The sequence below is a fragment of the Malaya genurostris genome, chromosome 3 (genome assembly GCF_030247185.1).
Source record: "Malaya genurostris strain Urasoe2022 chromosome 3, Malgen_1.1, whole genome shotgun sequence".
NCBI lineage: Eukaryota > Metazoa > Arthropoda > Insecta > Diptera > Culicidae > Malaya > Malaya genurostris.
Window position 1 is genome coordinate 227108503 of NC_080572.1, and position 12141 is coordinate 227120643.

The 12141-nt window shown below is 40.0% G+C and overlaps 2 protein-coding genes across 2 annotated transcripts; one reads left to right on the plus strand and one right to left on the minus strand.

Annotated features, from left to right (window-relative positions):
• Nucleotides 1-7600: 7600 nt before the first annotated feature.
• LOC131437184 (uncharacterized) lies at nt 7601-9060 on the minus strand. Its single transcript, XM_058606360.1, has 3 exons — nt 8905-9060; nt 8411-8831; nt 7601-8327 (listed from the first exon to the last, which is right to left on the minus strand). Exons 1-3 carry the CDS (start codon nt 8905-8907, stop codon nt 7732-7734), a joined length of 1020 nt encoding a protein of 339 aa, XP_058462343.1. The 5' UTR covers nt 8908-9060; the 3' UTR covers nt 7601-7731.
• Nucleotides 9061-9319: 259 nt separating this feature from the next.
• Nucleotides 9320-9928, plus strand: LOC131437995 (uncharacterized). The gene is made up of 2 exons (XM_058607724.1): nt 9320-9405; nt 9464-9928. Exon 2 carries the CDS (start codon nt 9469-9471, stop codon nt 9898-9900), a length of 432 nt encoding a protein of 143 aa, XP_058463707.1. The 5' UTR covers nt 9320-9405; nt 9464-9468; the 3' UTR covers nt 9901-9928.
• The last annotated feature ends 2213 nt before the right edge of the window (nt 9929-12141 follow it).

Below are 12141 nucleotides of genomic sequence, written 5' to 3' on the forward strand. Positions count from 1 at the left end.
CGGCTCGTCAGTGCTTAAAGCAGTTCAAGTAGAACTGCCATCTCCGCCTAGCAGTCCAACTTGAACCGCTAAGCAGACGCAAAGTCCACACTACTTATGTGACCCTTTAAGGATATAACACTAGGTGCCATATCCTATCTGACGTCTCGGGCGTAAACGAATGACGACTGGCTACTGGTCGCCGCAGAGTTTGAACATTTAGGGGTTTTTTGTTTTGTGCAAAAAAGCACATATTTTGTTTCAAGTTTCTTTGCGTTTCGCCTTCGGCTCGTCAGTGCTTAAAGCAGTTCAAGAAGAACTGCCATCTCCGCCTAGCAGTCCAACTTGAACCGCTAAGCAGACGCAAAGTCCACACTACTTATGTGACCCTTTAAGGATATAACACTAGGTGCCATATCCTATCTGACATCTCGGGCGTAAACGAATGACGACTGGCTACTGGTCGCCGCAGAGTTTGAACATTTAGGGGTTTTTTGTTTTGTGCAAAAAAGCACATATTTTGTTTCAAGTTTCTTTGCGTTTCGCCTTCGGCTCGTCAGTGCTTAAAGCAGTTCAAGTAGAACTGCCATCTCCGCCTAGCAGTCCAACTTGAACCGCTAAGCAGACGCAAAGTCCACACTACTTATGTGACCCTTTAAGGATATAACACTAGGTGCCATATCCTATCTGACGTCTCGGGCGTAAACGAATGACGACTGGCTACTGGTCGCCGCAGAGTTTGAACATTTAGGGGTTTTTTGTTTTGTGCAAAAAAGCACATATTTTGTTTCAAGTTTCTTTGCGTTTCGCCTTCGGCTCGTCAGTGCTTAAAGCAGTTCAAGTAGAACTGCCATCTCCGCCTAGCAGTCCAACTTGAACCGCTAAGCAGACGCAAAGTCCACACTACTTATGTGACCCTTTAAGGATATAACACTAGGTGCCATATCCTATCTGACGTCTCGGGCGTAAACGAATGACGACTGGCTACTGGTCGCCGCAGAGTTTGAACATTTAGGGGTTTTTTGTTTTGTGCAAAAAAGCACATATTTTGTTTCAAGTTTCTTTGCGTTTCGCCTTCGGCTCGTCAGTGCTTAAAGCAGTTCAAGTAGAACTGCCATCTCCGCCTAGCAGTCCAACTTGAACCGCTAAGCAGACGCAAAGTCCACACTACTTATGTGACCCTTTAAGGATATAACACTAGGTGCCATATCCTATCTGACGTCTCGGGCGTAAACGAATGACGACTGGCTACTGGTCGCCGCAGAGTTTGAACATTTAGGGGTTTTTTGTTTTGTGCAAAAAAGCACATATTTTGTTTCAAGTTTCTTTGCGTTTCGCCTTCGGCTCGTCAGTGCTTAAAGCAGTTCAAGTAGAACTGCCATCTCCGCCTAGCAGTCCAACTTGAACCGCTAAGCAGACGCAAAGTCCACACTACTTATGTGACCCTTTAAGGATATAACACTAGGTGCCATATCCTATCTGACGTCTCGGGCGTAAACGAATGACGACTGGCTACTGGTCGCCGCAGAGTTTGAACATTTAGGGGTTTTTTGTTTTGTGCAAAAAAGCACATATTTTGTTTCAAGTTTCTTTGCGTTTCGCCTTCGGCTCGTCAGTGCTTAAAGCAGTTCAAGTAGAACTGCCATCTCCGCCTAGCAGTCCAACTTGAACCGCTAAGCAGACGCAAAGTCCACACTACTTATGTGACCCTTTAAGGATATAACACTAGGTGCCATATCCTATCTGACGTCTCGGGCGTAAACGAATGACGACTGGCTACTGGTCGCCGCAGAGTTTGAACATTTAGGGGTTTTTTGTTTTGTGCAAAAAAGCACATATTTTGTTTCAAGTTTCTTTGCGTTTCGCCTTCGGCTCGTCAGTGCTTAAAGCAGTTCAAGAAGAACTGCCATCTCCGCCTAGCAGTCCAACTTGAACCGCTAAGCAGACGCAAAGTCCACACTACTTATGTGACCCTTTAAGGATATAACACTAGGTGCCATATCCTATCTGACGTCTCGGGCGTAAACGAATGACGACTGGCTACTGGTCGCCGCAGAGTTTGAACATTTAGGGGTTTTTTGTTTTGTGCAAAAAAGCACATATTTTGTTTCAAGTTTCTTTGCGTTTCGCCTTCGGCTCGTCAGTGCTTAAAGCAGTTCAAGAAGAACTGCCATCTCCGCCTAGCAGTCCAACTTGAACCGCTAAGCAGACGCAAAGTCCACACTACTTATGTGACCCTTTAAGGATATAACACTAGGTGCCATATCCTATCTGACGTCTCGGGCGTAAACGAATGACGACTGGCTACTGGTCGCCGCAGAGTTTGAACATTTAGGGGTTTTTTGTTTTGTGCAAAAAAGCACATATTTTGTTTCAAGTTTCTTTGCGTTTCGCCTTCGGCTCGTCAGTGCTTAAAGCAGTTCAAGTAGAACTGCCATCTCCGCCTAGCAGTCCAACTTGAACCGCTAAGCAGACGCAAAGTCCACACTACTTATGTGACCCTTTAAGGATATAACACTAGGTGCCATATCCTATCTGACGTCTCGGGCGTAAACGAATGACGACTGGCTACTGGTCGCCGCAGAGTTTGAACATTTAGGGGTTTTTTGTTTTGTGCAAAAAAGCACATATTTTGTTTCAAGTTTCTTTGCGTTTCGCCTTCGGCTCGTCAGTGCTTAAAGCAGTTCAAGTAGAACTGCCATCTCCGCCTAGCAGTCCAACTTGAACCGCTAAGCAGACGCAAAGTCCACACTACTTATGTGACCCTTTAAGGATATAACACTAGGTGCCATATCCTATCTGACGTCTCGGGCGTAAACGAATGACGACTGGCTACTGGTCGCCGCAGAGTTTGAACATTTAGGGGTTTTTTGTTTTGTGCAAAAAAGCACATATTTTGTTTCAAGTTTCTTTGCGTTTCGCCTTCGGCTCGTCAGTGCTTAAAGCAGTTCAAGTAGAACTGCCATCTCCGCCTAGCAGTCCAATTTGAACCGCTAAGCAGACGCAAAGTCCACACTACTTATGTGACCCTTTAAGGATATAACACTAGGTGCCATATCCTATCTGACGTCTCGGGCGTAAACGAATGACGACTGGCTACTGGTCGCCGCAGAGTTTGAACATTTAGGGGTTTTTTGTTTTGTGCAAAAAAGCACATATTTTGTTTCAAGTTTCTTTGCGTTTCGCCTTCGGCTCGTCAGTGCTTAAAGCAGTTCAAGTAGAACTGCCATCTCCGCCTAGCAGTCCAACTTGAACCGCTAAGCAGACGCAAAGTCCACACTACTTATGTGACCCTTTAAGGATATAACACTAGGTGCCATATCCTATCTGACGTCTCGGGCGTAAACGAATGACGACTGGCTACTGGTCGCCGCAGAGTTTGAACATTTAGGGGTTTTTTGTTTTGTGCAAAAAAGCACATATTTTGTTTCAAGTTTCTTTGCGTTTCGCCTTCGGCTCGTCAGTGCTTAAAGCAGTTCAAGTAGAACTGCCATCTCCGCCTAGCAGTCCAACTTGAACCGCTAAGCAGACGCAAAGTCCACACTACTTATGTGACCCTTTAAGGATATAACACTAGGTGCCATATCCTATCTGACGTCTCGGGCGTAAACGAATGACGACTGGCTACTGGTCGCCGCAGAGTTTGAACATTTAGGGGTTTTTTGTTTTGTGCAAAAAAGCACATATTTTGTTTCAAAAAACCCCTAAATGTTCAAACTCTGCGGCGACCAGTAGCCAGTCGTCATTCGTTTACGCCCGAGACGTCAGATAGGATATGGCACCTAGTGTTATATCTTTAAAGGGTCACATAAGTAGTGTGGACTTTGCGTCTGCTTAGCGGTTCAAGTTGGACTGCTAGGCGGAGATGGCAGTTCTACTTGAACTGCTTTAAGCACTGACGAGCCGAAGGCGAAACGCAAAGAAACTTGAAACAAAATATGTGCTTTTTTGCACAAAACAAAAAACCCCTAAATGTTCAAACTCTGCGGCGACCAGTAGCCAGTCGTCATTCGTTTACGCCCGAGACGTCAGATAGGATATGGCACCTAGTGTTATATCCTTAAAGGGTCACATAAGTAGTGTGGACTTTGCGTCTGCTTAGCGGTTCAAGTTGGACTGCTAGGCGGAGATGGCAGTTCTACTTGAACTGCTTTAAGCACTGACGAGCCGAAGGCGAAACGCAAAGAAACTTGAAACAAAATATGTGCTTTTTTGCACAAAACAAAAAACCCCTAAATGTTCAAACTCTGCGGCGACCAGTAGCCAGTCGTCATTCGTTTACGCCCGAGACGTCAGATAGGATATGGCACCTAGTGTTATATCCTTAAAGGGTCACATAAGTAGTGTGGACTTTGCGTCTGCTTAGCGGTTCAAATTGGACTGCTAGGCGGAGATGGCAGTTCTACTTGAACTGCTTTAAGCACTGACGAGCCGAAGGCGAAACGCAAAGAAACTTGAAACAAAATATGTGCTTTTTTGCACAAAACAAAAAACCCCTAAATGTTCAAACTCTGCGGCGACCAGTAGCCAGTCGTCATTCGTTTACGCCCGAGACGTCAGATAGGATATGGCACCTAGTGTTATATCCTTAAAGGGTCACATAAGTAGTGTGGACTTTGCGTCTGCTTAGCGGTTCAAGTTGGACTGCTAGGCGGAGATGGCAGTTCTACTTATACTAGAGAATTTAAAAAAAATGAGTTCAAACACTTTTGTTGATCATATTTTTGACTTGAACCCGAAAAATGCTATGCTTCAATGAAGAACATTTTTTTCCAATTTCACATACCTGAAGATGATTTTGAAAACAATAATTTGATATTTGATGTTGAAATGACGGGCTTAATTTTAAATTTGATAACGTAGTAATTCCTACTTAAATCGTGCAAAATTTTTATTCAAACATTAATTTCATATTGAATATAAATATTTTTCAAGATGATTTTGCGCTTTTTCTTTCATGAACAAAGAAAGGTAAGGCAAAAGCTTTAAAACTCGACTAATAAATATTGGAAATAGTGATATAGCATTTGACTCAGTTCATTGAATCCGCAATGTTTCCTAAGAGATAATTTTCACAAGCTTGGAGTAAAATGAATGCTTAAATTCATCAATATTATCGGTGGCCGATTTTTGTTTCCAAAAACACAGAGTGATAACTGTTAAAAATTTCATAACTTCTTCAAAAGTGACGCTGCAATAAACGGAAAACAAAATCTAAACTGGGCTCAAAAACAAAATCTAAACTCAGCTCAATACTTTCTCGATTTATAGGTCTTTTAGTTGCAGATTGAAAACAGCGACTTTAGTTTAACGGACCCCGGATGTACTGAAAATAGAGAAAAAAAATATTAAAAAATTCGTATCGATTTATGTTTAGTTCTTGCTGTACTTTATACTATGTTGATCTGATGATTTTTTACGTAGTTCTAAATAAAACACTTTGTTAATATTACATTGAAAAATGCTCACTAGTGGCGCTGATGATATCATCATGGCCTAACGCAAACTAAAGTAATATCGAATCACTTTCACAATTTTTGGATCAAAAATCAGCAAAATCGAAATGAGTTGGTTGGGTCATCAATTAATAAGAACTACGAATTGCAGATATCGAATTTTGCCCGTTGTCATCTATATCATTGAATGAACATTTTGAATTTCATGAATCAGACAAAAAACGACACCTACACTTTACACCTTCGATTTGAAAAGTTCAATCTATCCATATCTGATAAATTTATGATAGTCGCATTTCGTAATATTTTGATTACTTCCAATCTGGAACCATGAGCTGGGATTCGAAACTTGTAATGTGGAGTTTAAAACAACCAACTCACAATATGAGACTTTCCATTTGAATAGTTTTTCTGTAAGTCAATCTAGGTATATATCAAACAATCAAACCAGAATAAAGGTTCAATTTTGATGGTTTTTGAATATTACTTGCGAGGCTTCTGGCTGCGGATATCGCAAACAAATGTGACTAATAGGCAATTGGTTGATCATCAATCATTAAAACTTGCTATACGAATCGATGTTATATACCCTTCTTCTGATATTTTACTGTCTTTCAAACGAAATTTCATTCTAATCTAAATTTACGAAAATCGATTCAGCCATCTTCGAGAAAATTAAGTGCACATTTTAATCAAATATTCCCACCAATCGACACACATACACGTACAGACAATTCACTACTTCAATTGAACGAGCGAACTGATTCGAATTGAAAGTCGGCCTTCTTGGTACGAAGAACAAAAATCTGAAAAACTATAATTCATTAGTTAATTTCCTCAAATGCTATAAGGTAGTTTTGTTTCACTGAATTTAATCATTCCCGTTAATTTATAACTATTCTTCAGTACCAAAAAAAAGTTTGCTCATAGTTCTAAAATAGTCCCTTTGTCATTCCTATGCCGGTTGGAAGGAAACGACGAAAGAGATGGAGAGCGATAGATTATTTTTGTAGCAATATGGACTTACACTAGTTATTATATGATGACAATATATCCTCCCAACCTCAGTTGGTTCTCATGCTCCGATGCAATCGTAGCGTATGTTGGCAACTCAAAACTTCTCGGTTCGAAACCAGTCGCTTAACTGTTCCTTTTTTTATCGCAAATCAAATCACCTAAAGGTATGCAATTTCATCTTACTTCGCGAAATCTATTTTTAGAGTTGCACGATAAAGCCTTCTCCCCCAAAAAATGGGTAATAACAACTGAAAAGTCGTACTAAATTTGTAACAAATTTAGATATAATATTGATATTTAAATATCAAGGTTTGTAACAATTTTGTTATTACCTAGGTTAAATTGAGTTATAATTTTTGTTATTTTAACTATTAACGAGGCCAAGATTATGACTAACTTAGATAGAAAAATCGAATCAACCCCAGATAAAATTTTGTTATCCCTTGTTGATCGGGAAGGTTGGTGTTTGTGTTTGGTGGGAGGTGGGGGCGACAATAAACCTGCACACAAAGCAAAACTGGTTCAGGATGCAATTTAAATGTTCTAATTATTTCTACTTCAAAAACTAGTCAACCTTAAAATATCTATCGATATCAGATCGATAAACATGACTTCTATACAGTTTCTGAAAGCGCATAATATTAGAAAAGTTAAAGGAGAAAGCTGAGAGGGTGTAATTTTGTTAACACAAATAAATTGAAATCAAAAAAAGTCTCTGAAACGCAATAACATAACAACATCCTTTTTGTTTTCAGCAAAATGATGGTTTGAAATAAGTTCTGCAAGTGTCCCATAAAATACTTTTTCGAACAATGACATTAAAAAACTACAAATAAAAAAAAAAAAAAAACTACAGTTGAAAAATCGGTTATTTAAGCAAAATTGCTTAAAATCAAATTTTCTGCAACTTCGCTGTAAGGTACAATCATTTTAAGTTCAATTTAAAAAGTTGAATTCCAGATTTGAATCCAAACATGGACCACCCCAATGACACAGTTTTACACTCAGATTAGCAAGCTGAAAAGCACCGTCTAATTATCCAACTTTTTTTTAATATTAAATTAAAATCAATTTCGGTAAAAACATTATGCTTAACAACAGAAAATGGTGTCTGAAGATTTTCTTGATCTTTTCTCCGATTTTCATAATAAAACTCATCCAACTACTAACACTAAGTATATTTACACTTCACTCAATTTGACCTCATACAAATAAATACTAGCAACTACGCAATGTGTTCCAGAGTCATTGTGACTCAACATGAAGTGTACAAAGCTCTCTATTCGTTTGGCAGCACGTTCCTCGAAACTCCCCTTTCTTGCCAACCATCGTCCGAAAAAGTTTCAGCGGCTTTACCGTGTCCCTGTTCCCGTTGCCATTGTGTGAACATAGATCGAATCTGTTCCGGCGTGTACAACTTTTCCAGTCTGCGTCGTTCATGGCGATCGAAAAACGTTCGTTTCCATCGTTCGATTTTCTGGTCCAAATGTTGCTCCAGATCCTGCAACGCATCGTATGCCGAATGTGAGCCAGGACGATTCCTGATCGGTGCGTCAGCAGGGTCATCGGAATCATTGATTTCATTCGGTGTTGGATATGCTGCCGGTTGTAAACCGAAAGAGTAAGGAGGTTCTACGTTGGGCTGACCGTTGTTAGAGGAAGAACCGACGCTTTCCGGGGTGTAGTAGGTATTGTAGTAATAGTAAGTATTCCCCACGGCATTCGATTCCGAATGTCCCGCTGGAGAAGTTGACGGGAATCGACAATTGCAGATGCATGCCGCTGGTTTTCTTTTGCTGGTACCTTCTAAGATGGGACATGGAGAAGTTGATTCGATTCCATACTCGGATATAGATTTGAAGGCAACGTTGTTCCCTGCACAAAAAAAATCAAAACAGTATTCAATTTTAGTTCAACTTCGATTCCGATGCAATTCTAGCCTTTCTGCACTGACTTACCTTGTGTAGTAGAATCATTTTCATTGCTGCTCCGCGAACAGTTCTTCAGTTGTTTTGTTGCATCCTTATATTTGACCAGTAGCACTTGGTACGCCTTTGATAGAATCAATGCTTGACTTCTGAGCAGATTCGCTTCGTCGTTGATTTTTGTCACAAGTTCCGCGAACTTTTGACGGTTCAGATCACCACCGATGCTGGTATCATTCAGGGATTCTCCTTCTTGTTGACGTGACTCCACCAGCAGAGCAAAGTGCAGCTTGGTCAGCGCTTCTTCCACCTCTCGCGAGTCCACCTCTTCGGTCGCCACCATTCTGAGTGGGGCTTTGTCCTGATCAATCGGTCGAACATCGTGAGCGTGGGACATACGAAGCCGAAGCAAAAGAACAAACAGAATGAAACGCAGCATCTGGTAAAGCGGGTGCTGTAGGAGGTGACCCCGAAATAGGAATTAATTCTAACTAACGAAGCAAGTCACGCATGACGAGAGATTTTACCATGACAAAGTTGTTCGAAGGCAGGATCCTGCAAACCACACGTTTTCATCGAACCGAAGTTATTGATATACTGTTAATGCATGCTGGCTTCTGATATCGTACTTGTGTTAGGAGCAAGTGAAAGTAAAATTTGGAGCGTTTTACTTTCAACTAAACAAACTTCGGTACTCCAGTCACGGAAAACATTTTGAATAAAGTTAATATTTTGGATCGAAAATTGTAGCTTCCTTCCCTTCGCTTGGCTCAAATAGTTTTCGAAATAATCATCCCAACTCAAGCAACGCTCTTACAGTACACAACAAAAAGAAATGTTTTGGTGTTCGTGTCTAGTGTACCCACATGTACGCGTTTTCTTCCTTTCGAAAGTTCTGTCGATCAACAAAAAAACCACGATCAAGTGGGTTCAATGTATAAAGATACACCCAGCCCATTTCACTTGTTTCATTCATTTCCAGTCCATCCAGCGAACGGTTTCACTTCTGGTTCGGGTTCATTAGAAAGGTAAGTAAAAACTCTTTTCCCACCTTTTTGGCAAATTGATATCAATTGTCATTTCCAGTCACAATGACATCCAGGTGGTTACTTTTCGGGCTACTGTCCGCATGTGGTTTAGCTCTGGTGACCTGTTCGTACGGTCAGTCCCGGTCGGTCATTCCTTTCATCGCAAGTCCCGACTACTCCTCGCGACAGGGACGAGATTTGCTGCTATCCGATGGTGACGATGATTTTGAATTTTTCAATACGCAGCGAGGATTCTCGGATTCGAATCCGTTGGCCGATGCAAAAAGTGTGCTGGAAAAATTGAACATCCGCCACGATGGTGACAACGAACTGCCGAAAGATCGCGTCCGGGAGCTGGTCCATCGGTTGCACCAGCGAAGCGATCAGTTCTACGATGTCGTTTATCAGGTGGCGCAATCCACTGTGCAAATGTTAATTGCATTCGTGAGATTAGTGGAACATTCCAACGATCGGTTTATTATTATAGCTAAATAAATTGTCTTTTGTTTTTGTTTTTCGAGTATGATGTAATTTGTAAAATTTGTTTCATTTCAATCACAGAACCCTTTTTGGTGCGGTAATATTTTGACATCTAGTAATACTGGTCATTTTAAAGTCTAAGGTAACGCTATAACACGAACATAAGTAACTCAATCAATCGTTGGAAAACTATAACATCTGAGCAGGCGCGTACCCAGAAAAAATTTTCGGGGGGAGTTTCAGAACATGTTTCCATGTTTTCCGTACAAAAAGACATTTTTATATATTTATTTGAAAAATTTTTCTTGTAAAGTCTATTGTTGAAATTTATTCATTTTATTATTTACTTATTTGAAAAGAAGTGTTTACATAACATAATTTTTTTTTAGTTTCGGAGGGGGTTTGAATCCCTAAAACACCCCTCTGTATACGCGCCTGCAATTAAGCGTTATTTCAATAGTCGAAGCTTCAGACTGTTTATTGACATTCGACCAGCAATCAATGGATTGGGCTGCTATAGAGGTCAAAATATTGCATCAAAAACAAATTAAAAACCTGTTTTAATCCACCTAGTGGTGTAATGATGCCTTTCTCATATCAATCATACTATCATATATAATATTGTGGTATTCTTCTAAACTATTTTCTTCGATTCTTAAAAGAATAATCGAAACTAGTTTGTTTGACCGTCTACTGATAAAAACTATCAATTGGAAACATTTGAGGTCGATTTAGAAAAATGTTTAAGGTTTTTCCCCATTTTCAGTGATGGTATACAATTTTTAACCCACTTTACCCTATATTTCCGGATCCGGAAGTCGGATCCGCATGAAATTCAGGAATTACGTATGACACCACAGGACCTTTCATTTGAACCTAAGTTTGTGAGAATCGGTCGCGCCATCTATGAGAAAAGTTAGAACATATATTTTCTATTTTTTGCGCATTTTACCCCATAACTCCCGAACCGGAGGTCAGATCCAAATGATATTCAGGAATTTTCCTTTCATTTGAATTTAAGTTTGTGAAAATCGGTTCAGCCATCTCCGAGAAAAGTTAGTGCAGAAAAAAAAACATTACACACATAGACTTTTTGCGTACTCGACGAACTGAGTCGAAAGGTATATGGCACTTGGCCTTCCGGGCCTCGGTTCAAAAGTCGGTTTCCACAGTGATTTCATAACCTTTCTATATGAGAAAGGCAAAAAGGGATTGTTTAATGGTGATAACAGATCGTACTCCTGAAAATGCACACTGAACCAAGAAAAAAAATCGCAATCGCGACTGAGTATAGTAATTGTATAGAAGTCTCGAAAAAAAAATTGGTTTCCTCATTTAAACAGGCTATGCAATCACTGTAAAAGCCATCTCTCAGACCATTTTCAGGAGAGTCAACTATAACATACCATTCGACTCCGCTCGTCGAGATAGGAAAATATCTTGTGTGTAACGTAAATGTACACTCATTTTACTCGAAGATAGCAAAGCTGATTTTCATAACCTAAGGTTGCTGTCAGAGTGAGCGCGGAAAGCGAAGCAAGGCGAAGCGTTTTGATACGATGCACTGTTATCGCATCGCGTTCACTGTGACATATTTGCTGTGATTGAATGTAACAAACTTGCACGCGCGTGTGGACGCTTCGCAAATCGCGTTCACTCTAACAGCAACCTAGGATTCAAAAGAAAGTTCCTACGATCCCAAGTAATTTTTTTAAATTTATTTTGCATTCAAATTCCGAATTTGGAAATACTGGTAGTAAGTATAAAAACTTCATTTTAAGTTGTAATTTGTCATATGAAACCACGTCGCGAGAAGCGAATTCCTAAAATCTTATTGACAACCAAATGTTGAATTGAAAGCAGATCACATTATGTGGTTCGTGAATATGACAAGTTTACAGGAATGAGTGGTGGAGAATTTCACCTTCTTCCAATACTAAAGTTACTGGAAGCTCAGCAATCACAATAGAAAGCTTTTATGGAATTTCATTCATCATTCCAATGTACTGGGGGAAAATAAGTTTCTTCAAAGGCGATTTGAAAAACTCACAAGATATTGATCTGAATCTTTCGTAAAAGAAGACCTAATGCAAAGCATGTTCAAAAATTGTGGGCAAACAAACAATAATGGGAAAATACTTCATAATCAACTCTCTGATTTCGATTTCTTCGCTTTTCGCTTCGGCCCAAGTTCAATTTAAACCGCTAATCAGATGCAAAGTTCACACAATTTATATGACCCTTTAAGAATATTTC